Source organism: Pan paniscus, chromosome 9 (genome assembly GCF_029289425.2).
Source record: "Pan paniscus chromosome 9, NHGRI_mPanPan1-v2.0_pri, whole genome shotgun sequence".
Taxonomy (NCBI): domain Eukaryota; kingdom Metazoa; phylum Chordata; class Mammalia; order Primates; family Hominidae; genus Pan; species Pan paniscus.
The window spans coordinates 20,067,013-20,094,604 of record NC_073258.2 but is presented as its reverse complement, the minus strand read 5'-3'; the positions used below and the strand labels follow the sequence as shown (position 1 = coordinate 20,094,604).

The window sequence follows — 27,592 nt, the reverse complement described above, 5'->3', positions numbered from 1 at the left end:
CTCACCTTGAAGCTCCGGTGGACCCTCCCGCCCTGGTCCTCTCCAAAGGTTTAGGATCATGTAGAAAAGCCTAGAATCTTCTAGTCATGGAATGGGAACTGCTGAGCTGGGAGGTGCCTGGGAGTTTGAGGCACAAAACACCACCATTGTCCTTCAGAGACCCGTCTCTTCCCACACTCAGCCCATGCAGTGTGAGTGAGGCTGAGCCTGGCCCAGCAGCAGGTGACCAATATCCAGTGATGGCCAGCCCTTGTCCTGCAGTAAAAGGGGAGAGGGTGTCCCTGAGGAGACGGCCTCAGAGGGATCCCGTGGGATGGGGCCGGAGGAGCTGTCTCTGGATTTAGCAACAAGGAGGCCCTGGTGGGGGCTAAACCCATGCCCCTGGAAGGGTGGAAAGGAGAGCTGGGAGTAAGAACCTTTCCCTGGAGTTGGTTGGTGGGGAACGAAGGAGGCAGGAGTGGGCAGATGCTGGTGTGATGGGCAGGATGGCAGGGGAGGGAGAGTGCTGGGGAGATCCAAGCGCAGAGCCCAGAGACTCTGGCTTAGTAGTTACGGGTGGGAACAGAAATTCACCTTTAATTTGTGCCCCCAGGAGACTCTGATGCCACCAGCCAATCCTGGCATTTGGGATCCATGGGGCCAGATAAGACCCACATGCTAGGCAGGTCTGATGCTTAATGGACCACGGTAGGTGCTGGCAAGTAGGCCACATGGTGGAAGGAAAGGAGGCCTGGACTTGGCTCCAGAGACCTGAGTTTGAATCCCAGCTCGGCCACGAACCATATGCCTATGGCCTAGTAACCTCTTGGAGATGCAGTTCCATCATTCTTAAAATAACACACTCCAGGAAGTAAGACAACATTGAGGGGTGTGGAGGAAAAGGCCAGGTGCCTAGGACTTCCCCAGATCCAGGGCAAAACCCCAAGACTGCTGGCTCCCTTGCACACTGGCATTCCGGGAGCTGGCCGAGGCGGCCCTGCACAAACAACAAACATCCAAACACAGAATTTTGTTTTTCACAAATTACCAAGAGGTGAGGGAGGTGGGAAGGTGAGCAGAGCAATAGTTAAAGGGAGAAATGTGTCCAGTTTTAGGCCTTTCTCTCTAATTCTTTCTGCTTCTGCTACCACTTGCCTGTTAAGGGACCAGGAGCCAAGGACAGCCTGGTGGGAACCGCCAGTGCAGCACACAGCCAGCTTCCTGTGGACGAGTCCAGGTGTGTCCAAGATCCAGCCCTGTGGCCTCCAGTCAGTGAGAGACATGGTCCTCGAGGTGAGGGGGACTTCCTGTCCCCATGCTTGCAGGGTTTTCCACGTGGACCCCTGCCTGTCTTGGGTGTCGGGAGGGAAAGGACACCCAAGGTCGCACGATGAGTGGGGCTCAAGCCAGAGCTGCCGACTTTCCCGCCTAACTCTGGTAACAAGAAAAGAGATGACAACAGCTTCCTGAGTCTTGGGCAGGCCCTGCTTCCGGGGCTTCCCATGCACTGTCCCGTTTAAACCTCGTGCCAGCCCCGTGCGGTGTTATCATGTCACTCTCTAGATGAGGAGCTGCCATTCAGAGGGAAAGAATCTTGCCTGAGGTCTCAGCACTGGATCAGTCTCACTGTCCTCGGGAGCAACGGACTTCATTGCCTTCCATAAGCCCCCTAAGCAGCAGGCAGCGCGTGCAGAGGTCCCACCATGCGAGGTGGCATGGAGGTGCCCTTGTAGCCGGATCTGGCGACTCTGACCTTTCTTGGCCACCAGCAGGTGCAGAGGGCCCTAGGGGAGGCCTTAGGGAGTGTGGTGTGCTGTCCCACAGTGCCCCCTGCAGTCCCACAGGCCAGGAAACCTGAGTGTTAGTCCCTAGAAGGACCAATCAGGAGCCCATATCGCACCTGCTCCTGTGGACTGAGCCTTCCTCCTGGAGAGCAGATGGTAAATAAATACGGAGGCTAACGGGGGTCTCCTCTCACCCTCTCCCATTAGCATCTTAGACTTGGAGCAATACCAGGATCCCACGTGGGAAATTCCTCTTGTGTTTCAGGGCTTAGAACAAGCAGGTGTTTCCTAGTACGCCTGTCTACATTTCTGTTAGTAAATGATGAGTCATAAAACCCTTCACATTTTCTCTTTTGCTCTGACTGCCAGGGAGCTCGGCTAAATTTAGTGCTCAATTCTAGGCGAATCCTTTACCTGGGTTTGGGGTATAGCTATTTCTTTTCTTCATTATACTACATGTATTTTTTCTTCTTTATTTTTAAGGGTTCTGTGGTAGGTGTGTCTTAGGTGCCTCAAACATTTTTTTGGGAAAGCCACAGATTGGAATAAGAAATACGTGAATAAGATTCCCAGATTAGGCAGTGAGTAGGAAGGCGCTCCATATAGGATATGCAGACATGCCTCGTTCGACTGCGTTTTGCTTTATTGCATTTCACAGATATTGCAATTTTTTTTCCAATTCAAGTTTGTGGCAACCCGTGCTATTTTTCCAACAGCATATGCTCACTTTTTGTCTCTGTGTCATATTTTGGTTATTCTAGCAATATTTCAAATTGTCATTATTATTATATCTGTTATGGAGACCTGTGATCATTGATCTCTGATGCTACTATTGTAATTGTTTTGGGGAACCACAAATCACACCCATATAAGATGGCAAACTTAATTGATAAATGTTATCTGAGTTCTGACTGGCTGTTCTCCCATCTCTCTCTCTCCTCAGGCATCTCTATTCCCTGAGGCACAACAATATTGAAATTAGACAAATTAATAACCCTACAATGGTCTCTAGGTGGTCTAGTGAAAGGAAGAGTTTCATGTCTCTCACTGTAAATCAAAAGCTAGAAATGGTTACGCTTAGTGAGGAAGGCATGTCGAAAGCTGAGATAGGCCAAAAGCTAGGCCTCTTGCACCAAACAGTCAGCCAAGTCTGAATAATGCAAAGGAAAAGTTCTAAAAGGAAATTGAAAGTGCTACTCCAGTAGACACATGAATGATAAGAAAGCAAAACAGCGTTACTACTGATAGAAAGTTTGAGTGATCTGGATAGAAGATGAAACACAGCCACAACATTCCCTTAAGCCAAAGCCTAATCTAGAGCAAGGCTCTAACTCTCTTCAATTCTAGGAAGGCTAAGAAAGGTGAGAAAGCTGCAGAAGAAAAGCTTAAAGCTAGCAGAAGTTGGTTCATCAGGTTTAAGGAAAGTAGCTCTCTCCATAACATAAAAGTGCAAGGAGAAGCAGCAAATGCTGATAGAGAAGGAAAAGCTGTACCAAGTTATCCAGAAGATCTAGCTAAGATCACTGATGAAAGTGGCTACACCAAACAAAAGATTTTTCAATGCAGATTAAACGGCCTTCTGTTGGAACAAGATGCCATTGAGGGTTTTCATAGCTAGAGAGAAGAAGTCAATGCCTGGCTTCAAAGCTTCAAAGGACAGGCTGACTCTCTGGTTAAGGGCTAATGCAGCTGGTGACTTTAAGTTGAAGCCAATACTCACTTACCACTCTGTAAGTCCCAGTGCCCTTAAGAATCAGACTAAATCTACTCTGCCTGTGCTCTAGAAATGGAACAACAAAGCCTGGATGATAGCACATCTATTTATAGCAAGGTTTACTGAATATTTTAAACCCACTGTTGAGACCTACTGCTCAGAAAAAATGATTCCTTTCAAAATATTATTGCTCATTGACAATGCACCTGGTCACCCAAGAGCTCTGATAGAGATGTACAAGGAGATGAATGTTGTTCTCCTGCCAGCTAACTCAGCACCCATTCTGAAGCCCATGGACCAAGGAGTCATTTTTACTTTCAAGTCATATTCTTTAAGAAATACATTTCATAAGGCTATAGCTTCCATAGATACTGATTCCTCTGATCAATCTGTGCAAAGTCAATTGAAACCTTCTGGAAAGAATTTACCATTCTAGATGTCACTAAGAACACTTGTGATTCATGGGAGGAGGTCAAAATAGCAACATTAACAGGAGTTCAAAAGGAGTTGATTCCAATTCTCATGAATGACTTTAATGGGTTCAAGACTCCAGTGGAGGAAGTCACTGCAGATGTGATGAAAATAGCAAGAGAGCTAGAATTAGAAGTAGAGCCTGAAGATGTGACTGAATTGCTGCAATCTCATGATAAAACTTGAACAGATGAGGAGTTGCTTCTTATGGATAAGCAAAGAAAGTGGTTTCTTGAGATGGAATCTATTCCTGGTGAAGATGCTATAAACATTGTTGAAATGACAACAAAGGATTTAGAATATTCCATAAACTCAGCTGATAAAGCAGCACCAGGGTTTGAGAGGATTGACTTCAGTTTTGAAAGAAGTTCTACTGTGGATGGAATGCCGTCAAACAGCATCACATGCTACAGAGAAATCTTTTGTGAAAGGGAGAGTCAATTGATGCAGCAAACTTCTTTGTTGTCTTACTTTACAAAATTGCTATGTCCACCCCAACCTTCAGCAATCACCACGCTGATCAATCGGCAGCCATCAACACTGAGGCAAGACCCTCTACCAGCAAAAAGATTATGACTCACTGAAGGCTCATATGATTGTTAGCATTTTGAAGCAATAACGTATTTAAAAATTATGTACATTTTTAGACATAATGCTATTGCACAATTAATAATGTACAGTATAGTATAAATATAACTTTTATATGCTCTGAGAAATAAAAAAAATATGTGACTTGCTTTATTGTGATATTCACTTTATTGCTGTGGTCTGGAACCAAGCCCACAATATCACCGAGGTATGCCTGTATAGGCCTCTCAAGGGGGCAGTTCAATGATCTCATCTGCAGTGACCCTGAGACAGATGTCTGTGTTGGTCACCACCAGTGATGGGAAGTTCACGAGGCCATTCATTCCGTCTTTGAACCAGTCTAAGAGACATGCATTTATTTCTCATGTAAGTCAACCTCCTGTCTCATTTTCCCAGCAATCACAGGTCTGCCCTCTGGGGTCATCAGAAGACACCTGCTCCTCTTCCTCCCTGTGATGGTCCTGCCTATACCTGCAGATAAGCCTCAGGACATGCCCCTGAGACATCCCTCCTGCAGGCCAGGCTTCCTCGGGCTTCCTTCATGCTCTCTTCCTTGCACCATCTCCCCTGACCTGCTTCAGAGTCTGCTTTTGTTCATCACTCACTGTGTGTGGCTAAATGGATGGCACATTTTACCCTTTTTAATCCTCATAACCACCTTGGCCATAGGAGTATTTACCTTTGTTGAGCTTCTCTGTCCTCTGCTGTACAGTAATAATAGCATGCTCACCAGAGGTCAAGCACTTTACAAACATTATCTCAGTTATCTTTAAAAGCTTCTCCGAAGGAGGCATCATTACCTCCATTTTGCAGATTAAAAAACTGAGGTTCAGAGTGGTTAAGACGTGCAAAAATTCCCCACATAGCTCGAAAGTGTTAGGTGGGCTTTGAAACCAGGTCTCTCTGACTCCAAAACCACTATGCTCTATTACTTCCACTTATAAATCTTTCTCACATCACCCCCAGGTAGTCCTGGGAGAAAGTTGTTTATCTTCCCATTATGATGACAATAGGCACAGCCTTCTTCAGTATATAGCACATCTTCATGTTTTGGATCTTATATGTACAACACACACACCCCCGCCCCCCAACTGGGCCATCAGCAGGAGAGTCTTGATGGCTTCCATTTAGTAGATGAGAAAACTGAGGCTCCAACCTCCCTGGAGGAGCTAGGAATGGAGTCCACTTGGAATTCACTAGGAAATTTCCCTCCTGTGCCCACTTGTGAATTTGTATCGAGTCAGGGGTCCTGACTCCCAATGTACATGCGTGTGTGTGTGTGTGTGTGTGTGTGTGTGTGTGTGTGTGTGTGTGTGTTTGGAGGGAAGGGAATAAAAATGGCTCAGGGAGGGTAATGGACAAAACCCAGGTGGGACCACAGTTGACTGCCCACCTGCATCCCTCTAACAAATATTTACATCTTATTCCAGGCCTATACAGGGTACTGGGTATAGGGTGAGCAAAAACAGCCACAGCTTCTTGGGGGAGGAGTAGGAGAGGGGGACATTGACATTTATCAATTAACCATACAAGCAAATATGTACCTATGTGAACTGACAGGGGCATCAAGGGGAATGCACAGGCATTTGGTAAGCCTTTAACAACAAGTCTTGAGGTTAGAGTGGCTTCCAGGAGAAAGTGACAACTGTGCAGAGGTTGGAAGGATGGATAAGAATCAACTAGGGAAATGCAAGGTGCAAGGAAGCACATTCTAGGCAGAGAGAAGGGGAACGCTGCTCAGGCCTCATGTTCCTGACTCACCAGCAGCATCTGATGCCACTGATCCCTCCCTCCTTCTTCTTGCACTTCCTGGGACCGCACAGCCTCTGGATTTTCTTCCTACCTCTCTGGCTGCTCCTTCTTGGAGTCCTTTGCCAACTCTTCTCCCCAGTCTCTATCGGGGCACCCTGAAGCTCAGTCCTTGCTCCTCTTCTTCATCTACACTCACATCCTTAGTGGTTAACCCAGTTTTATGACTTAAAGGCCACCATCATTCAAATACCCATAAACAGCACACTCTCAAAGGCTTATCTCCAGCCCAGCCCTTCCCCTGAACTCAGGACTCCAGCATCCAACTCCCTGGCATCTCCAGATGGAATTCTACCAGCTCTTTCAAACTCAACACGTCAACTGAACTCCTGTGCCACCCCCACCCCCTGCAGCCTCTCCATCTCATGAGAGAGTGTCTCCATCCTTCCAGGACATTCTTGCCAAAAACCTTGGAGTCATCCTTGACACATCTCTTTCTGTCACATCTCACATTTAATCTGTAAGGAAATCCTGGTGGCTCTGCTTGAAAAATAGACCCAGCATCTGAGCCCTTCCCATCACTGCTGTGACCACCCATGTCCCAGCCATCATCCTTTCCCCCCGGGTCATGGTAATAGACCAGTCTCTTAACTGGTCTCCCAGGTTCCAACATTCCTGGTGCGCTAGGACTGTTTTCAACACAGCTTTTAAAACATGAATCTAACTGTGTCATTTCTCTGCTCAGAATCCTGCACTGGTGCCCTATTTCTCTCAGAGGAGGAGCAAAGGTCTTCTCAATGGCTTGCAGATCCGACTTGATCTGGTCATCCATTATCTCTCCAAACTCCTCCCTGCTACCATCACCTTCACATCTGCCTCCTCAAACATGTTCCTCAAATATGCCAGACACACGCCTGCCTCCATGCTCTTGCACTGGCTGTTCCTTCTGCCTAGAACGCCTTTCCCCAGGTACGCCTATGGCTTACCCCTTCAATGCCTCATGGCACCCCAATAGGGTGCTTCTGACCACCCTATTTCAAGTCTCAACCAACACCTCCAGTAAGGAAAATCTGGTTTTCCTTACTCTGCTGTTCCCCCCAGCACAGATCATCTAAGATGCCAACTTTCCTCAGCTTTATCAAGGTATAATTTACATATAAAGAAAATAAGAAAATTGAGGTTTAGAGTGGTTAAGATGTGCGAGAAAATCCCATGTAACTCAGAAGTGGCAGCAGGATTTGAAATCAGGTCTCTGTTGTAAGTATCCAGTTGGTTGCGTGTTGGCATTGACACTGTCTAATTTACTTAGTGTTCATGTTTGTTGTTTGACTCTCTTCCCCCTCTAGAATGTAAGGTCCATGAGGTGGCTGAATCTGAGGGTCAGGGTGGCCCTGCCTCAAAGACCCAGCCAAACACTCCAACTAGTAGGGGAAAGGAGGCTCCTTCCTCCAGGAAATGGGGAGCACAAGCATAGGTTTCCTCTGTGGAAAGAAGGTCGTGGACATGGATCCTATGTCCACTTGCCTCACTCCCTCTAGTTGCATAATGGGCACAATGGTTTACTCCCTGCAGCCTCCTTCAGAAGTGAGCCCCCCGCGGCTGGTGCTTGCTGCCCCTTGTCAATATGGGCAGTCACTGATTCAATGATACCACATCTGCGTCTACCCTGGCAATGTACACAATCGTTGATTTCAGAGTTGCATTTACATGGGCACTGACCACAGTAACGGAAGCTCTACACTGGTAAAAAGATAATCTCCATCCACCAATCTGTGACTCAACCAGCCATAGACATGATCACTGATCATTCAGCTATGCTCTCATTGGCAATGGGCATCCTTGATCTTTGCACAGAGTGTTTATTACACTGGCAGTGGGCACAGTGATTGAGAGCAGATCCGTATCTACACTGGCAATGAGTGCATTCATTGAAAGCAGACTCATGTCTACACTGGCAGCAGGCACAATCACTTTCATCTCCTTGACAATGGGCACAATCAGTGAACAAAGGCCTGAATCCCCACCAGCCATGAACATGAGTGACGCATGTCATTCATGGAGAGTGCGCACAAGGTCACAGAGTTCCTTTCCACAGAGAGGGCAGATACATCCTTCCCTCCCAGCAGACAGGCCAGCTGAAGGCGCTCATGACGTAGTCCAACAGCCTGAGTCCTGTCTACGGGGAAGAACTGGCACTGGATTGTGGAATTCAAAACCTGGATGCGGGCACTGGAGTGGCGAATCTGGAATCTGGGCATCGGAATTGGAATCTGGGACACATGGTGAGGAGATGAGACCATGTCTATTCCCAGCGTCTTGAGATCACTCAAGGTGAGGAGAGACTCAGGCTGTGTGACTCCCATTGCCACCCGCCCCCTCCCCACCCCCCGCGCCGGGGCCTGGCCCAGCCAGCCTGGGCTTAAAAAAGCACCAGGAAATGTCAATTTCTTTTTGAAGAGGCGCAATGGGAGGAGATGGCCCAGGCAGTTTAGCGGCTGGTTTATTCAAAGGTCGGGAACGATGACAGGACCTTCAAATCCTGAAGATTGTTTTGTACCCAGGCTAGACCCAAGCCCCTTCCCTGGCAGATGGAACCCTGCCTAGTGCCAGCCAGAGGCCCCAGCCTGACTGACAGCCCAGCCAGGGATCTGACTGATGTGTGACTGCATGATTCCTGTGGCTGTCCAAGCCGGGACCAGGACTGTAGCCTGAGCATTCTCCAGGCTCCAGACTCCAGCTGCCTGGGGCTCAGGGGCTGCAGCTTGACCAGGCACCACCTGCTATGCTAGGCCACTGTGCTAGGATGGCTCAAGGTGGCAGCCCTGGGCTCCGGCCACTGACTGCTGACTGGCATGGGACAATGCCTGCTCCTTGCTGCCTCTCTGCACTGCCGTTTCCCCATCTGCAAAATGAGGGGTGGCCCAGACACCTTCGGGTTCCTGTTCTATCTCTGGAATCCCTGTGTTACCCACAAGAACATCTAGATCTTATCGGAGACACAGCCTGCATGCAAGTCAACGGAGGGTGAATTCCTCCTGAAAGAAGAAAGCTCTGAGGACCTTCAGCCACCCATCTATGCAGCTTTCATTCATTTGTTCATTCATTCCATCATCAAATATTTACTGAATGCCTATTATGCACCAGGCACTACTTTTCACAACCATCTCCAGAAATAAGAGTGCAGAACTGGGCACACAGTAGGTACTCAACAGTAATGATGAAGGCAGCTACCACGTACTGACACATTCTGAGCCAGGCCTATTCTAAGTGCTCTGACATGCCCCCATCTCATTTACCTTTACACCACTGGTCCACAATGTGGCCACCACCCCAATTTTATAAAGAAGGAAACTGAGGCTCAGAGAGGTTAAGTTGTCCATGGTCATACAACCGGGAAGTGAGGGAGGTAGAATTTGAAACCCGATTTTGTCTGACTCCAGAACACATGCACTTAACCACTCTACTGGCCCCCTGACAAACATTTATTGAATGACTGAGTAAATAAATGATAAAGCTTTGCATTGGTGCAAGTATGCATTCATGTGTGTGCAAGGCCATGAGCTTGCACGAGGGTGGGGAGCCTGTGTGTGCAGATGTCTGTGTGTTTGCATGTGGAGCTTTTTTATGGGAAGACGTTCCCTTGTTGTCTTAGTCTTGTGTGTGCTGGAGCTATACTTAGCTGCAGCCGTGACTGTAATGAGCAGTTAGCGGTACACCAGCCACTCTCATTGGGACCTGGTTTCCCAGGGAGATCGCCGGGCCAGTGTATATGTGTGGGGGGTGCAGCTTGGTGCTGGGGAATGCTAGATCAGGGCTTTGGAGGGAGCCTGGAGCTCACAGTGCTGTGCCTTGTGCAAATGGAGAGACTTAGCTCCAGCTGGAAGAATCTGCTCCAGGCCAGAAGCATCTAAGCATCCAGGCTCCACCAAGCTCAACATTGGCCACCTATGCCTGTGGTCCCTTCACTGGTCCACAAGCAATTAGAACTAAAGCCTTGGACTTCATGGCTAACACCTGGGGGTTGATAGCAAAAAGCAGTGGGAAGATGGTCGATCCTGGTGTACCTAAGCCAGGGTCTTCTGCGGCCTCAGGAGGGACCCCTCCTCAGCACCTTCTCTGCAGCTGGTGAAGCTGCACTGCCTCCTTGAACACATCCTGCCTGAGCTATCAGAGGTTCTCACTCACCAAGGCTGGGGACCTGAGGAGGAAGAGAGACTTCCCTACTCCGGAGCAGACTGAAACCACAGACTCTCTCCCACAGCCTAGGGTTCAAAGGGCAATCCCCCACTCACTGACTGCCCTTCAGGCTTCGGCCAGAGGCAGGTCTGGAAAACCACAGGTCCTGAGGGCTTGCCGGCCACATGACTCTGCCTGGAACTTCTTTCCAGCCTGGTCCTGGTTCTCTGCCATCAGGGACTCTCACCTTTGAGAGTGGGCCAGTCCCTCAGCCCAGTCTCTGTCCCCAGCTCCCAGCTCTCTCACTCCACAAACCACCCCACCTCCTGCATCTGGCAATCCCACTTTCTGCACACATGTACTGGGCCACTCCACCCTGTCTACTACCCTGAAGTCCATGCTTCCAAGTCCCATCGTCCAGGATGTGTTCATCCTGTGAGAGGTGGGACTTCTGCTTTGAAGGCACGCAAGGAGAAGCATATCCATGGTCCTCCATCCATCCTTCTCAGCCATTTGTTTACCCATCCACTGAGTCACCCAGCTGTGTCTCCTTCCATCCATATGTCCCTCCTTCCATCCATTCACCTGTATCCATCCACATATCCATCTTTTTATCCATTCTTTCATCCATTCGTCCATCACTCGTCGGTCTCTCCCACTACCTCATTTTTAACCATAGAACCACAGCATCCCAGAGCCAGAAGGAACACTGGCATGGCTCTAGCTGACCTTCTTGATTTATTTTCAAAAGAAGACCTGGGATCTAATCCTTCTACCACTTGCTCTCTTCTGGATGGTCTTGGACAAATAAATGATTCTCTCCGGGAGCCATTTTTCCCTCATCAGTAAGAGGGGTATACTACCTAACCCTTCCACCTCACAGGGGCACATAGCTTTAGCAAAGATCGATTGATTCCCTATTATGTAACAGGCACTACTATTGCCTAATCTGACCCTTGTCCTCCAAGAGGTTGTGGTTGAGTCTGAGAGACACAGAATGATAGTCAGTGGATCAAGGGCCTCAAGTCAGACAGGAAAGGTTTTCTGGAAGCATGAAGGGCAGAGCAGGCTCTTCCAGGAGGTAGAGGGTATCGGGAAAGGCTCCCTAAAGGAAGAGCCATCAGAGCCGGCCTAGCAGGAAGCATCCATTTCAGAAATGCAGAGGAGGAGGAGTGGGCATTCTCAGTGGAGGCAACGGAATAAGCAAAGGCAGAAGGGCAGGGAGCCGGAGCACGTTGGGAATGGATGATGCACATTGGGGCCCAGGGTGATCTGGAATAGCAGGGCAGGTGGGGCTCCCAAGGATCACACCACAGGCTTTGGAAAGGGCTGGGGACATGGAAAGTCTCAGTAAGCCAGCACAAACCACTGTGATTCCTACATTCCAGGCTTTTACTCCAATCCTCAGACTGCCAGACAGGAAAAAATATCTGCTTGGTGACAGCCAGGACTCGGGAGACACGATTCCTGCCGCCTAGAAGGGAAGCCAGCGCCTGGTATTTCTGACCTTTGTGACTCTAAATATATCATTGGTGATGGTGGCTCCTGGCCCTGAGGTTGTGGGCAACCGGCTGAGGCTTCTACAGCCTCCCTCCCTGCCTCTGTGGCTCAGCCAGGACCTCCTTATACCCAGGAAAATCCAAACCCAGGACCTGCTGACAATGGCACCCCAGGTCACCAGATCCAGCCCTTGGCGAGTGTCTCCCATGTGCCAGGCACGGTGCTGGGGGCTTTGCCCCTCTGAGACCCACCACAGCCTGTGAAATACAAACTATCATCCAATTTTACACACAAGGAAACTGAGGCTCAGCCAGACACCACCTGCCCGAGTCCACACTGAGGCAGAGGAAGGATCAGAACCCAGGCCTGGCCAGGCCCAAAGGCCTGTGCACTCTCCTTTAGCCTGTCCCCTCCCTACACTCCCCTTGCACTTGAGATGGTGGCCTCTTCCTGCACGTGGCACTCAGAACTTCATTTTCTCCCTAATGCTCTTTCTGCCTCTGGTCTGACGGATTCTCCTAACACCGCTGAGAAGCTGGTGATGCCATTATGCACACTTTATAGATGAAGAAGCTGAGCCCGAAAAGGCAAGACCATACTCCAGGTGTTGGGGCTGAACAGGGGTCAGGGCAGAAGGACCCACGGCAGCTTGCAGGGAGCTCACTGCATAGGACTGACCCTCAGCAGATGACAGCCACACACGTGGGTTTACAGGGCCCAGCCCTCTCCCCTTAGCCCAGGGCTCCAGCTCACTCCAGGTGGCCCAGCAGGTGGCTGTGTTCCTCACTGCTGCTCAGAGAGCCCCTGAGGCTGAGCATCAAACATTCATCTCTAAGTGGCGAGACACTGGCCCTGGCGGGTGGCTGTGGCCTGAGGTGTGTTCACTCCCCTGCTCTGGTGATGAGGCCCAAGGAAGTCATGTTCTTCTGCCCCACCACCTATGTGGGCAGAGAAGGTCCCCAGGGAGCCACCTGGCAAGGCTGGGTCCCCATCGAAGCCTCCCCAGGTATAGTAGCCCCCTTGTCAGGTATTAGATTCATATTCTCCTCCCAGGTGGGGTGAGGCGAGTGTCTGCAGAGCATCCCACAAAGATGCCTTATCTGCAGGAGGTGTGAGTGATCGTGGGCATCACGTGCACACCAATGCGCGCAGTGCAGTGAGCCAGAGGGCCTTCTGTGACTTATTGCCTTCTCACAGCAGCCCTTTGAAGTAGGGACTCTCGTTATCCCCTCTTTACAGCTGAGGTGACTGAGACTTACTAAGATCACACAGCTAAGAACTAGCAGACCCAGAATTGGGCCCTGGCAGTCTGGCTCCAGTGTGGCCTGTGCCCATGCCACTAGCCATCTTCTCCCGGCACACCTGCAGTGAGAACCCTGTGAGCACCATGGAGGCCTGTGTGACTGGAAAGAGCTCACATGGTCTCTCCCCGGCAGGGCCCCCGACCCTCTGTCTCCCTCACCAACTTCTCTCCAGCCCCACACCCAGCTCAGAGAACTGCTTGTCCCCCAGCATGGTGGCAACCGTGTATGGGACCCACCATCTCCTGCTGGGCACCACAGACCTTCAGGAAGAGGCCAGAGGCCCCTCATTACGGCCCTCCATGCAGAAGCAGGAGCCCCCTCCACGCAGGCCCACCCTGTGCAGGCCCCTGTGGCTGCAGGAGGGGAGCAGAGGGCAATGAGAACTGAGCCCTGGGCTGGAACACTCAGGGAACCCACGGGGCAGGCCCTGTCAAGAGCAGACCCCACTGTCAGGAGCCAGTGGGGTTCTGGGTAGCTCGACTCTTTCTTTGCATGATTTAGGGGTGGATTTTTCTTTCTTTTTAAAATTATTTTATTTTAGATTTAAGGGGTACATGTGCTTGTTTGTTAAATGGACGTTACATGCATAATGGTGGGTATGGGGGCCCCTAGCGTGCCCATCTCTCAAATATTGGACATTGCACCCAGTAGGTAATTTTTCAACTGTCATCCCCCTCCTAGCCTCCCTTCTTTGGAGTCCCCAGAGTACATTCCTCCATCTTTCTGTCTGTGTGGAAGGAGCACCACCCCTTCTGATATACCACTGTCCTTTGACTCCGAGCCCAGCTCCAGATACGCCTCCTCGCTGCGCCTTGAACCCTGGGCACACAGCTGCTCAGGGCTTTTGCACATCTCACTTCCTCTGCTGCCCAGATGTCCTGTGGCCTCCTTCCTCACCTCCTTCAATCTTTGCTGAAATATGACCTGTGCTCACAGTGACGCTTTCCCTGCCGCACGAGTTAAAACTGCCCACTCCAGTGCGCCCTGGGCTCCTGCCTCTGTCATATCCTGCCCAGCTAGAATATAAGAACTTGAGGGCAGGGATTTTGGGTGGTTTTGTTCTTTGCCCTATTCTCAGCTTCTTGAGCAGCACCTGTCACATAGTAGATGCTCAATAAATATTTGTTGGCTGGATGGATGAATTGGTGCTGACAGCAGCCCCTGGCAGGGAAATGGCTCACGGACTGTGTTTATGTGCAAAGCGGGAGTGTGGGGAGAGGAGCTGTGAGCTTTCTGTGTTGCACTGGGGAAGGAAGAGGTGAGGTGAGTGGCATTGTGGGCAGGGGTGCCAGAGCCAGGCTGCCAGGCCAACAGGGAAGGGCTTGGGCTGGCCAGGGTGGAAGGGGCATCCGACACCCTGCAGAGGCTTGAGAGAGAGCTTCATTTTGCTGCCATGGCTCACATTGAGGCAGCATCTGAGCCTGACCCAGCGAGGCTGGCTCCTGAGCCCCCCTGAGCTCAGCTGTCTGGGGCTGCCCCAGCTAATATTAGCTCGTCCCCACCCAGGCTGGCGTCGGCCTGGCAGAGCAGCCCAGCTTCAGAGTGGGCACCGCCCATGGGCACCCAACAGGAGCCCCCAGCCCTAGCCCCCAGGCTCCTCCCTGTGCCAGAGCAGAGCAGCCCCTTTAAAGAGGAGACATTCCAATGATCTGAGCTGTGATGCATGGCCTCCACCCGCCAGCCCTACCACACTGGCACACTTGTCGGCATCTGAGGTCCCTGTGCTTGGCTCCCAACCAAGGCCTGATGTCAGCGGCCCTCCCTCCCTCTCCCCTGGCAGGCGGAAGTTCCATCATCCTCCCCTTTATACCCTGCCACACCTGGGGATGGAGGAAGAGCAGGGACAAGCGGCCCATAACCACAGATGAGGAGACCGAGGCTCACAGGGGTTGTGACCTGCCCAGGACACACAGGCAGCTCAGGAGAACCAAGAATCCATGCCTGCCTCCCAGGGTGACACCTCTGAAGTCTGCCCCTGGTAGACAGACTGGAAGAAGGGGCCCCAGGGGCCACGGTAGGTGAGGTGATACCTAGGAGAAGCATTTGACAGTAGAGTCAGGAGCTAAAAGAAGGAAACAGCTGGGTAACGGGTGACGATTTGAATCTTGCAGGGCCGAGAGCTGGTAAAAAGATGATGGAATGCACAACAATTAAGCACTTACTATGTTCTGGGTTCTGGGCTAAGTACTTAACACATTGGATCCTCCCAACTTCCCTATGAATCAGGTGCTATTAATATCCCTCTTTTGAGGCACAGACAGGTTAGGAGACTTATCCAAGGTCACACAGCTGGAAGGTAGTGGGGCTGGGATTCGATCGAAGGCCTGATGGTTCAAGGGGCTATGCTCTTAGCAGAGAAAGGGGCTCCAGGTCATATTCCCAAAATTGTGTAGCCAGGAAGCAGTGGGGAGTGGGGAGATGCAAAGCCCATACACTTTCTACTGAATGCAGAAGGAGGCCCAAAGCAGGGGATTTGGGACAGAAACCATCCTAGACTTTGGAGGAGAGAAGTCCATTTTGAAAGCCAGTGACTAATGCCTAGAACTTTCCACAAGCACAGCTACAGAGGAAAGGGGACAAGGAGGGGACAGGGAAGGGAAGGAGGTGGACATGGAAGGAGATGGGGAAGGAGAGGTAGGAAAAGAGCCTGGCTGGCCTTTGGGAGGAACGGAGTCCAGGAGAAGTCAGACTCGGGGGTCGGGCTGGACCAAGTGGGATGTAGGAACTTGTGCATCTTGGTTTTGGAAAACAGTTTCGTGACCTCAAAGCTGTGGTTGTGGATGGTGGGTGGGTTGATGCAGCGCAGAGAAGAAGTTCGAAAAGACAGAGGGTTAAGCTGTGAAGAGCTTCATCTGGGCCTGGGTGGTGACACCAGCAGGTGGGCCCCTGCCTGGATTGGGGTTTAGACCCCCTACTAGCGCTGCCCCAGCCTTTGCCTGTTATTTGCTGCTCCAGGCTCAGGGGATGGAGGGATTGTGCTCCCACGTGAGGCCAGAAAGGAAGGCTCAGCTAGGAACAGGTTCAAATGCAGGGTGCCCATGTCTGCCCTCGGCCTTGAACCCTACTTGCTTATTCTTTCTTTCAGTAAATATCTATTTAGCACCCACTATGTACCAGGCCCTACTCTAGCTTCTAGAGACAGAGCAATTGGAAAAAGAGACAAAAATCCCTGCCCTCATGGACTGTACAGTCTAGTGGGGAAACAGACAATAAACAAGGCAAACAAGTAAACTATATAGTACATTAGATGGTGGTTAATGCCAAGGAGAAAAGAGCAAAGCACGAAGTGGGGAAGGGGCCGGAGAAGTGTCATCTGGGCTGATGTCTGAGTATAGACCTGGAGGGGGTGTGAGAGCTGATACCCAAGGGAAAAGCATGCCAGGTGGAGGGACCAGCGCAGCGCAGGTCTTGAGGCAGAAGCATAGGCAGCGCTGGGGAGGAAAGCCATGGAGGCTGGGGGAGGGAGGGAGAGAGAAGCAGACAGCAGAGGGAGATGCTGGGTGTGGGGCACTCAAGTGGAGCCTGCATCCTCTGAGGAAGCCCAGACCCCAGCGTGAGATGGAGCGGAGGGCTGACTTGGTCCGATAGCACTTTGCCAGGCCGGCCCTGGCTGCCCTGAGAGAAGGGCGGGGCAGCTGGGGCTGAGAGAAGAACTCAGGCAAGAGAGGGCAGGGGCTTCCACGGGGGGGTAGCTGTGGAGGGGTGCGATGCACTCAGATTCCGAGTGTACTTGAAACATGAAGACAACAGGGTTGGTTGATGTCTGAGAGAGAGAGGAGTCCAGGATGACTCCCAAGGTCTACCAGTGGGAGCCACCAGATGGATGCGGTTGCCATGGCTGTGATGGGGCCTCACCCCAGGCCCAGTCCCCCTGCCATCGAAGCCTCAGCCTCAGGAAGGAGCGGCTTGCTTGTGACACTCTGCCAACCCACACACGCCCATCCAGCCCTCTGTGTCCTGAGGCTGGCCCTCGACTGGAGCCGCTGCCTGCATCAGCACTTCTCAGACTCCACCGTGCATGAATCATCTGGGGAGTGAAAATGCAGATTCTGAATCGGTTTCAGGGCTGGGGTGAGGCCTGAAAGGCTTCACGTCTAACAAGTGTCCTTATGGTGTTGCTGTTGGTCAGAGGGCCACACCTTGAATGGAAGGAGCCCACACCTCTCAGGCCCCAGTGCAGCGATGTACCCTCACTCAGCAGTGGCCTCAGCTGTGCTGAGGGGTGAAGGGAACATTCTCCCCCTCCCTGATCTAAGAATCGAGTTTCCCAGGAGTATGAACTTTAAGCATCCCAGGTAATTCTGAGGGTCAGGCATGGGTGGGAGTCCTCCAGCAGCCACCCCTCCATCCCCCATAGCAGCCATCGCAAACACCCCTACCTAGCCCTGGCCCCTCCAGCACAGCACCCATCCCCTGCACCCTTCCCCACAGCAGCCCTACACCATAGAAGTTGGCCCCACTGCCCCTGCTCCAGACCCCACAGCCTGGCACACAGGAGCTCCAAGTGGGCCTTTCTGCAGCTCCCTAAGGGCAGGAAGCGAAGAGAAGGGCCTGGAGAAGCGGGCAACGGGTGCTGTCCATAGGCCTGAGCAAGCACCCCCAAAAGAGGTGATCCCCCCAGGTCTGTGCCTGCCGGAGGGCTGGGGGAGCCCGTCAGGCAGGGGTGCGATCACTATGCCTCGAATGAATGAGTGAGGACAGGATGAGGCAGGCTGAATGAATGTAGGAAGCTTTTTAGACCCCTTCCTGCTGGGCTCCTGCCTGCTCCAGGCCAGGACCTTTGCCAGGATTGCTCACACGTGCCCTGGGGAGGAGCTGGGCTGGGAGAGAGAAGGAGAAATAGGGGAGGACTGGCTTGGTTCCCCCAGCTCCTCTGGGAAGCTGAAGCGTAGAATTCTTGGACTCCCAGAATGTCAGAGTTGGGAAGAGCCTTAGCCGTCAGTTAGCACGACCTCTGTATTTTACAGGTGGAAAAACTGCAGGATGAAGGGGCGACAGGACTTGCTCAAGGTAGCCCAGCTGGTTTCACAGCCTGGCTAGATTCCTCTCTAATCCAGGTGTCTGATGCCTACAACCTGGGTCTTGCCTGTGGCCTCATCTCTCCACACACCGGGGCTGGTCTCTAATCCTGAGGGCCCGCCTGTCCCCAGCCCCCAGCCTCCAGAACTGACCTACTCATCACCAGCTCACATCTCACAAACTGGATGACTCAGTGCCCAGTGCATACCCCTCACTCCCAAAAACATGACGTCAGCGAGGGCAGGAGCAGCCAGGCTAAGTGTGAGGAACCTTGAGGGATGGATTTTCACGTTCAGCAAAAAGCAGGGAGGACACTGAAGTGAGGGGAATAGATGACCAAAACCCCAGAGGTTAAAGGGCTGCCAATGAGGACCAGGGAGGAGGCTGGCGGAAGGGAGCCGCAGGAGCTGTGGCTGGGTTCCAGGGCAGAAGGCCTCGGAGTGCCGAGCTGAGGGGCGGCCAGCGTTCCCACCATGTGCCGCCCTGCACAAGCAGCTTCTGATCCTCCCAATCCTCCTGGCATTTCACTTTAGGCCATATGGAGTCCCAGGGGCTGCATGGATGGGAGTGGGGGGACAATTGAGGCATTGTCACAAAACCTTCCTTGGGACTGACAGAGCGCCCTCTTAGCCCATGGCCTGGCCAGGCAGGGCCCTCACCCGCCATTACCCAGGGGCCAGAACTTGCTGACAGGTTCTGGACAGGTTGTTGGGAAAGAGTGGATGGTGGGGAGGGAGAGACCCAGATGGAAATTCAAACCTGGGGCACAGCAAGCCACAGGCCTCACCAACCCTGGAACATGGACAGGAGGCAGTGCTGTGTAATAGTTAGAGATAGAGCTCCAGTGTCAGACAGACTGAGGTCTGACTGCTGGCTCCACCGCGCATGAGCTAAGTGACCTTGGGTAAGTTACTTAACTTCATTGAGCCTCTGCAGCCTTGTCTGTGTCATTGGCGTGATAGTATAGTGCAGCCTTGAGAGCCTTGTGAGAATTATTAATAAATGAGGATATATAAATCAAGTCCTTAAGACAGTGTCTGACACTGCGTGATTCAAGAAAGGAAGGGGGTTCTGGAAAATCCTGCTTGGGGAATCCTAAGGATTTGGGTCAAGTCTGGGTTGGCTGACGTGAGAAGGTCTCAATCAGCTGTGCCATGTCCTTGGAATGCAGGTATCTGTGTATTCCACTTCCCCCAGGAAGGAAATTAATGGGAGTAGATAAGAGAAGAACAGCACGCCCAGGTGGGGTTTGGTGTTCTTGTAAAACTGAGAGCCAAAAGAAATTCAGATGGTCAGGCCCTGGGACCAGAGGCCTAGGCTGTGAGTTTGAGTCTCACTGATTCCCTGTGTTGTCTTGAGCAAGTGTCTTTCCCTCTCTGAGCCTGTTTATTTTCACTGAATGAAAATATTGACTAGAGGTAGCCTGGGAGCACCCATTCCCTGCAATAGTCCCATGCATATGTGAAGTGGTCCCTACCACCTAAATGGTTCCCCTGAATAAGGACTGGAGAGCAAAGCACCCCTGCAGCCTGTCAGGCCCTCCTTTTCCTCTAACCTTGCACCTAGCAGAGGGGAGCTCACGCTGGGGTGGTAGCCAGGCTGGCCCCAGAGCTGATGGGAGGCAGTGGCTCAAGGCCCTGACCTTTTGGTCTAGAGTGAATCCCCTGGTCATGAGACCGCTCAGAATAGCCAGAGGCATTATATTCAGCTGTCGTGGAGGCCTTGAGATCCTCAGCCCAGGCAGTGGACCCTGGAATGAGCCCCCACTGAACCCCCTCCCCCACCTCTGAGACAACCACCACCTCCCTCCTTGAGAGACTTCAGCCAATCCTCTCCAAAGCTTCTGGCAGAGGCCAGGCCTCCTGCTCAGAGTCAAGGAGCACAGACTCCAAATGCTCTGAGGCGATGTGACACAAAGCACCTGTGAGCCAGGAGTCAGGAGATACGAGTTTCCGAGCCAGCCCTCAGCTAACCCGCTCACGAGGGGCCTCAGGTAGAGCACTCCTCTCTGGGCCTCAACTTCCTCATCTGTCATGATAACAGCTCCTATTCTATAGAGTATGCCAGAGGCTTACAGTCTAGAGGAGAGATGAGCCCAAATCAAACAAGGCTGCTAATGAACATTTTATTAGAAATCAGAGAGCTTCTCTCCCAGGAAGGGCCCTGGTTCTGACTCCAACCCAGCCTAGGGGCCTGGGAAGGCATCACTGAGGAGCTGCTGTTTGAGGTGGGGTGTGGGGGATAAAGAGGGGTGAGCCAGAGGAAAGAGTGCTCCAGAAGGCAGGGTATGTGCAAAGGCCCTGAGGCAGGGGAACCTGGCAGGTGCAAGAAGCTGAAACGAGGCTGGGTGGTTGGGGTTTGGTAAGCGATGGAGACAGTCAGGTCAGAGGAAACTGGAGGGAAAGGCAGGGCCTGAGAGGCCACAGTATGGGCTACGGGCTGGCGAAGCACTGAAGGGTTCTAAGCAGGCTCGGGTGATCTGACAGGCCTGTGAGTTGAAAAGACCCCTGTGGTTGCCAGGTGGAGGCTAAACTGGAGCAGCCAGGGGCTGGAGGTGGGAGAGCAGCTGGGGGGCTGCCGGGGAGGTGGGCCTGAGGGGAACCATGGTGGCTTGAGCCAGGATGGTGAACATGGAGGTGGAGGGAGAGGAGAGAGTCTACAGGAGGGGAAATGATAATACAACCAACAGTAGTAATAATAGTAGCCAACATTTATTGAGCATTTACTGTATGCCAGGCCCTGTGGTTCGGGGCTGTCCAAGCATTACCTCAGTTATCTTCACACCAACCCCGTGAGGACGGTTCTAACTTTATTCCCATTTAGCGGTGAAGGGGCTGCAGGGCTCTGACCAGGAGGCGCTTGGTTTATGATTTTCATTACTGGGAGGGGGGCGGGGGGAGCTGGAGGAACCATTCAAAGACCTGAGGACCCCATACAAGGATCATGGGAAGCAGGGGGGCACACTGTGGTGGAAGGCCCTTGGGGTGGCTGGGAGGTGAACATACCCAGCCCCTTCTCCACTGTTCATGGGTCTCCTTCATATGGTACCATGACTCCAAGTGGGGCCCTGGCCTGGGGGAGTGGGCTCCGAGGCAAGGGGGTGCACTGCCTAGAATCCCCTGATAATAGCTCTGTCCCCCAGCCGTCCGCATGCCAAGCCACGACTCCAAGAGCCCTGTGTCAGCTGGGACCCAAGGGAGGAACAGAAGCCTCTCGCTGGGTGCTTTATTTCCCGCCACCAGGTAAATTTCCTTCCCTGGGAGCTGAGGGGAGGCCAGTTTTTATCGAGTTCCAAAGAGGCAGTGACAGGGCAGAGAGACAGACACAGGACAAGGGTCAGAGGAGAGGCAGGCAGCTGGGTGGATGGAGGTGGGGCTTCCCCAGCTTGGGGGCCATTGGCACTACTTTGGCATTTGGAAGGTCAAGTGACTCAGGAACAGACGTTAACACACACACACAAACACACACACACACACACAGGACACTCTGGCCTGCAGCACAAGGACCACCATTGGCCCTGATGGGACGCAACAATGTCCCTGATGATGACATGCAAATCAGAGACTAAAGCCAAGAGCCTCAGACCTGAGCTGGCCCCCAAGGAAGACAGGAGGGCAGGTTTCAAGCCAGGCAGCCCCAACACTCCCCTGCCTGCTCTCACACCTCTATGACCCCCCTGCCCTCTCTACCTGGTTAACTCCTCCCTGCCCCTCAAAGGTTGCCCCAGCATCACCTCCTCTGGGGCAGTTCTTATTCTCATGGCCCCAGGAAATCCCTTCATAGCCTTTCCAAACAGTACCATCATCATCATTGTCTTGTGTGTGTCAGGGGCACCACCCCCCACCCCAGAACACACATGGAGCTCATCCTGTCCCAGCTCATCCCCTGACCCCTCATCCCCTCAGGCTGATGCCCAGAGCACAGGAGAGGGGGCCAGGGGAGCAGCTGCCCCAGCCAGCAGCCGGCACTCTTGCCCCTCAGGAACTCAGATGGGCCCTCCCGCCCCGACTATGTAGCCCGTATCTCCAGGGCCAGCACCAAGGCCCAGGGTAGGTGGCAGCTCCTCAGGGAAAGGTGACCTCACCACCCGTCCCACACACTGACAGTGGCCTGGGCAGAAGAGCATCTCTATTGAGGAAAGGAAATGCCCTCAGTTAGGCCACTCCGGAGTCCCAGAGACCGAGTCAGTGGGCAGGAAGCAGCTCTGGAATCTCATCTTCCTCAAGCACACTCACACTCGGGATGCACAGGACCTCTCTCTCACATACACACAGCACACTGACACACACGTGGGTTCTCACACACATCACGTACACTGTCACACGCAGGATTTCACACACATTGTCTGTCTTACACACACCTTCACATACACACAGTCTGTCACACACAGGGACCCTCACCCCACACAGCCTCCTGCCTTATGTGTACACGCATGTACACACACACACACACACAGACTCACACATGAGCTCCACATATACAGTTTCACACTTGCCACACACAGCCACACACTCACGCAGACACACTCACCTCGACTCTCACGCACTCTCCAAACCTCACACACAGCATCTCTCTTACACATGCAGTCTCTCTTCCTTATACACACTCTCTCCCACACAGTCTCATTCTCACACACGCACAGTCCATCCAAAACACAGAATCCGCCTCTCTCACACACACAACCCCTGACACAAGGACTCAGGAAGCTCGCACAGAGTCGCAGTCTCACCACACACACACACACATGCCCGGAGTCTCACATTTATTCTCACACACACAAGTCTCTCACACTCACACACAATCTCTCTTACAAAGAGCCTCCGTCTCACACATACAGCCTTTCCTTCACACACATATGCAATATCACACACAACATGCTGGCCTAGATCTAGAATAACGACTTAAGTCCCGACCGGCTGGTGTGAGGAGTCTCGGGGCCCCCTGTGGGGGAGGGGTAAACAAAGGTGACAGCAGAGGCGGCGGAGCAAAGACAGAGGGGGAGGAGGGCGGGCAGGCGGCTGGTCTGTGCGCAGATGAGCCGCAGAGAGGCAGCGCAATGCAGCTAGGCCAGCCGGGCGGGCGGCAGGAAGCTGGGGTTCTAATCCCGCTCTGCCCTCCTCAGCTCCCGAGTGCCCTTGGGCAGGTCCCTCCTCCTACGGGCCTCAGTGTCCTCAACTGTTCCCCGAGGGAGCTGGAAGGGACAACAACCTTCCTTTGAGGCCACTGGGGAGAGAAGGTGGCTCAGACAGGCTGAAGGGGAGCACCCACTAGCACCCACTCCTATCCCAGTACCGCCTCACCCCGACCACCGGGCGCCCAGCTTTTCCCTCAGAGTCCGCTCTTCAGTGAGCATTCACTTCAGAGATTTTTTTCAAGACTTTTCTGTATGGTTTTGCACACCAATAGAACCTCAAACCACACTAGCTGGCCCATTTGTCTGCCTTGGGTGAAGGCCACCCGCAGCCTAGGAATGTCCAGTGGGAGGAGAGGGCCAGGGGAGGGGGTTGGAACATGCCCCACTGCCCCCTGCCTGCCCTGAAACTCAGGACACTGATCAGAGCCCCAACACTGAGTGCAAAGGGTGGGGCTGGGGGACTCAGCCTCTTGCTTAGGAGTCAGGAGACTGAGCCTACCCCTTGCTTCTGGGGCCAAAGTTGGTGGGGGAGATGCTGCCCAAGGTCAAGTGTGGGCTGAATGGGCAGCTGCTGTAACCCAGGCCTCTGCCCACCCCCACCCCAACATGCACTAGTTCAACCTCCCATCCCCCTCCTCCAGCCCCTCCCCACAGCTCAGCCACAGCCTCCAGTTACATAACCCTCTAGCTGTGGTGGCCTCTGTCAGGAAAGGGAAGGGGAGGGAAGCCCTCTGAGGGTCCCAGTCCACTCTGGGGAAAGGCAGGAGCTGGTAGGCAGCCCAGGGGAGGATAGGGTCCCAGGAGAATTGAGTTCTAGTCCTCCTTGGCCTCTAGCTCCCTGGGTGACCTTGGGGAGGGTCCTCAGTGGCAAAACATGGGCCTGGCTCTCTCCCTATTGCCTCCCCCCATAAACACAGTTGTTCTAGAATTCAAGGTATAAGACTGACCGGCTACCTGCCCCCCGCCCGCCCCGACATACCATACTGTTTTTGATCTCAGTTAACAGATCTACAAGGTCTGTGCCTAAACACAGACTTTCTTTGCCCAAGGGCACTTGAGGGCCCCCCAAGTCTCCTCCCTCCACTCTCCTCTGCAACTTCCTACCCCTCCCTAGCCCTCTACCCCTGGCTCTGGCTCAGGCTCCAGTGCGCAGGAGGGGAGAGATGCGGAGTAAAAGACAGCAGGGCAGAGGCAGTGCTTTGCCTGGTAGGGGGTGAGGGCAGCTCAGGGATGCAGGAGGGGCTCTGCTTTAAATTCTCTACTCTGCCCTTCCCCCACAGGCCTTAGGGTCTCTCTTTAGGCCTCTAAGGACAGAGCCCAGTGAAGGCTGGGAGTGTCTCTTCCAGGGTGGGTGGCTGCTACCAGTTCCTCTTTTTGGGCTCAGTCACTGATGGTCCAGCAGCAAGGCCCTTAAGAGTTCACCAGGCCCCCTCCCCCATTTTACAGATGAGGAAACTGATCCAGAGAGGCCATCTGAGGGACCAAGGTCAGCAGCAGCGTGTCCTTTCTTCCTAGGAACAAGCTGGTATGGCTAAAGGGGAGTGGCCCATGAAGACACGCCCACCTCTCACACACCTTCTCCTTGCAGGTTCCCCCTTAAGGACCGACCCCCTCTCCCCACCACCGGATGTCCCAGAGGAAGCACTGGCATAAGCCCAGTGACCCACTCCAACACCCTCCCCTTTCGACAAGGGGGAAGGACAGGCTGTGATCTCAGGATCAGGGGCTCAGAGGGACCACCCCTACCTTACAGCCCAGCCCTCCACCAACTACCAAGCCACGGAGATTAGCCATGGAGCTGCCCTCTTGACCACCTCCTCAAAATCGCCGGAGGCTGCTCCCTGAGGAGGGGGCGGCTGTCGCAAGCTGCCCAGCAGGCCTCAGGCTTTTTTGGGGGACCATGGCTGGCTCCAGATGCGCCTTTACCTGGACAGGAGGAAGGGCTCCCAGCTTCCCTCCCCACACTGAAATCTCGAGAGCAGTCCATACTTTGACAGTGCACCTCTGCAAAGACACAAATGTTCACGGGCAGGCGCTCATGCACACTCAAACATACACACATGCTCACTCATTCCCACTCCACACTTTACCCACCCAAATACACACCACCACACTTACATAAATATGCACACACAATCTACTCATACACACAAACACACCCATTCATACTCATACATATTAAACTTGGCAACACACAGACTGACATACATAGAAAACCAGAACCCCGGCAGACACCCTTCCTCTCTTACCCCGGTACGTGCACACATGCGCACACACCCCCTTTCGATTCTGAACTCCCTAGGCGCCAGTTCTCCGGTCCACCCCTGCCCGCGGGGAGGCACAGGACGCTGCCTTCCCGCCCCGCTCTTCTGATGGGTAAATTGTCACTTACCCGCGCGTAGCGGGACGAGTACGGGTCCTCGAAGAGCGCCCAGATGCGCGGCTGCCAGCGGCGCCAAAAGCCGCCAGGCCGGCCATCCGGGGAGTCACTGAGCGCCAGGCGCTTGGTCATCTCCAGCTCGTCCTCGCCGTCGCCCGAGTCGCCAGGGCCGTCGGCGTCCGCGTCGTCGGCGCTGTTGTCCAGAGGAGCGCCGCCGAAGCTGTCCAGCGCCTCCTCGGCGTCGCGGTGCTGGCGGTACGTCATCCAGCAGCAGGGCTCCACGTCGGTCTCGTCGATGCCCCAGAAGGCCAGCTCCTCCTCGTAGAGCGGCCCGCACACGTCGGCTGGGCAGTGCAGCTTGCCAGTGCGGTAGTAGTTCAGGATGTGCGCGAAGACGCCGGGGTGGCGGTCGAAGAAGAACTCGTCAGCACGCGGGTCATAGTCGAAGTGGCTGTGGGCGTCGGGCTCCGCCAGCCAGGCGAGCCGCGTGCCGGGCAGCGTGCGCAGGGTCGAGCGGTACGTCTGGTGGCGCGTGCCGCCCACGTTGATCACGATGCGCTCGCTCTCGTCCCCTTGGCCCATCGCGGCGCCCCCTTAGGCATGGCGCGGCCCAGCGACACCCATGGGAGCGGCCGCCAGGGGGAGTTGGCGCCGGGGAGGGGGGCGCGCGCCCTCTTCCCCCCTCCCCCCAGCCGTCGGGGGGAACAGAGGCCTGCGGCTCTGGCCACCCCAACGAGCGAGCCAAGCCTCTCCGGGCGCTTTCTGTCGGGTGCTGGTCCAGGGGAATGTGCGCGGGATCCCAGGGGTCTCTAGGAGCCAGATGTGGGAGGGAGCTGGTCCGGCAGCGGAGGAGGCAGAGGAGGAAAGAAGGGAGGGAGAAAGGGAGGGAGGGAGGGAGGGAGGGGGAAAGAGGGAGGGGGGCGGGCTCAGCAGCGAGCCCCGGGAGGTGGGGAAAGAGGGTTGGGGGGCCGGGCTCCCGTCCCCATCTCCGCGGGAAAATGGAGAAATCGGCACAAAGCTTTTGGGGGAAAGGTCAGCCGCTCCCGGGGCCGGACTAGAGGCCAGCCCCCAGGAGGGGGAGGGGAGGAGACAGGGCCGGGAAATTCGCGCTCCTCTGTGCGGTGGTCGCCGCGGCGCGCTCTCGGCGCGGGGGAGATGGATGCCGCCTGCCTTCTTCCCTGCGTGGCCGGGCTGCAGCTCGGGACGCAGGGCGGGCTCCGGCCCCCTCCCTCTCTCCTTGCTTGGCTGCCTGCTCCCCCCGGCGGCGGGCCCGCCTGCCCGCCCGCCCTCCTCGTTCCTTCTCCCCGCCTCCTGGAGGAGATGGCGGGCCCCCTGGGCAGGGGCACCCGGGGTGTTGCTCGTGCGGCTAACGCCGAGCGCTGCTCTCCGTGAGCCCGGGCTCGAGCTGGGGTTCCGCTGGGCTGCGCTCGGACTCGGGCTCCCGCGGCGGTGCTGAAGGGACAGCTCCCGGCGGTCGCGGAGCTGCGCGGGGCCAGGCGGGGGTTCTCCTGGCTGGGTTTGATTTGCGGGGCCGGCGGGCACTGGCTCCGGTGCCTCTGCGCCCCGCACTCCGCTCCTCGCTTCGGGCAGGCGGTGGGCGCTGCCGGCCGAGACGGGGGCTGCGGAGGTCGGGCGGGGAGGCGGGGGTGGCGGGTCCGGGCGCGGCGAGGTGAGGCCAGCGAGGCCGGTGAGGCGAGGCGCGGAGCGGCCGCTGCCGCCGCCGCCGCGACGCTGCTGCCGCCCGGGCTGCTGCTCCGCTTGCTGCTCGCCCGTCGCCTGCTCGTTCGCGCGGTC

At 54.2% G+C, this 27,592-nt stretch overlaps 1 protein-coding gene across 2 annotated transcripts in view; it reads right to left on the bottom strand.

Moving 5' to 3' along the window:
* Positions 1-27,592, bottom strand: part of KCNC1 (potassium voltage-gated channel subfamily C member 1) — a 127,639-nt gene extending 100,047 nt beyond the window's left edge. Inside the window, exon 1 of one of the 2 annotated variants that reach the window (XM_003818217.7) lies at positions 25,811-27,592. In XM_003818217.7, coding sequence (XP_003818265.3) covers positions 25,811-26,380 — 570 coding nt within the window. In that variant the 5' untranslated portion in view covers positions 26,381-27,592. The remainder of the gene's footprint in view (positions 1-25,810) is intronic. The other variant, XM_034932245.3, reaches the window with a different exon arrangement.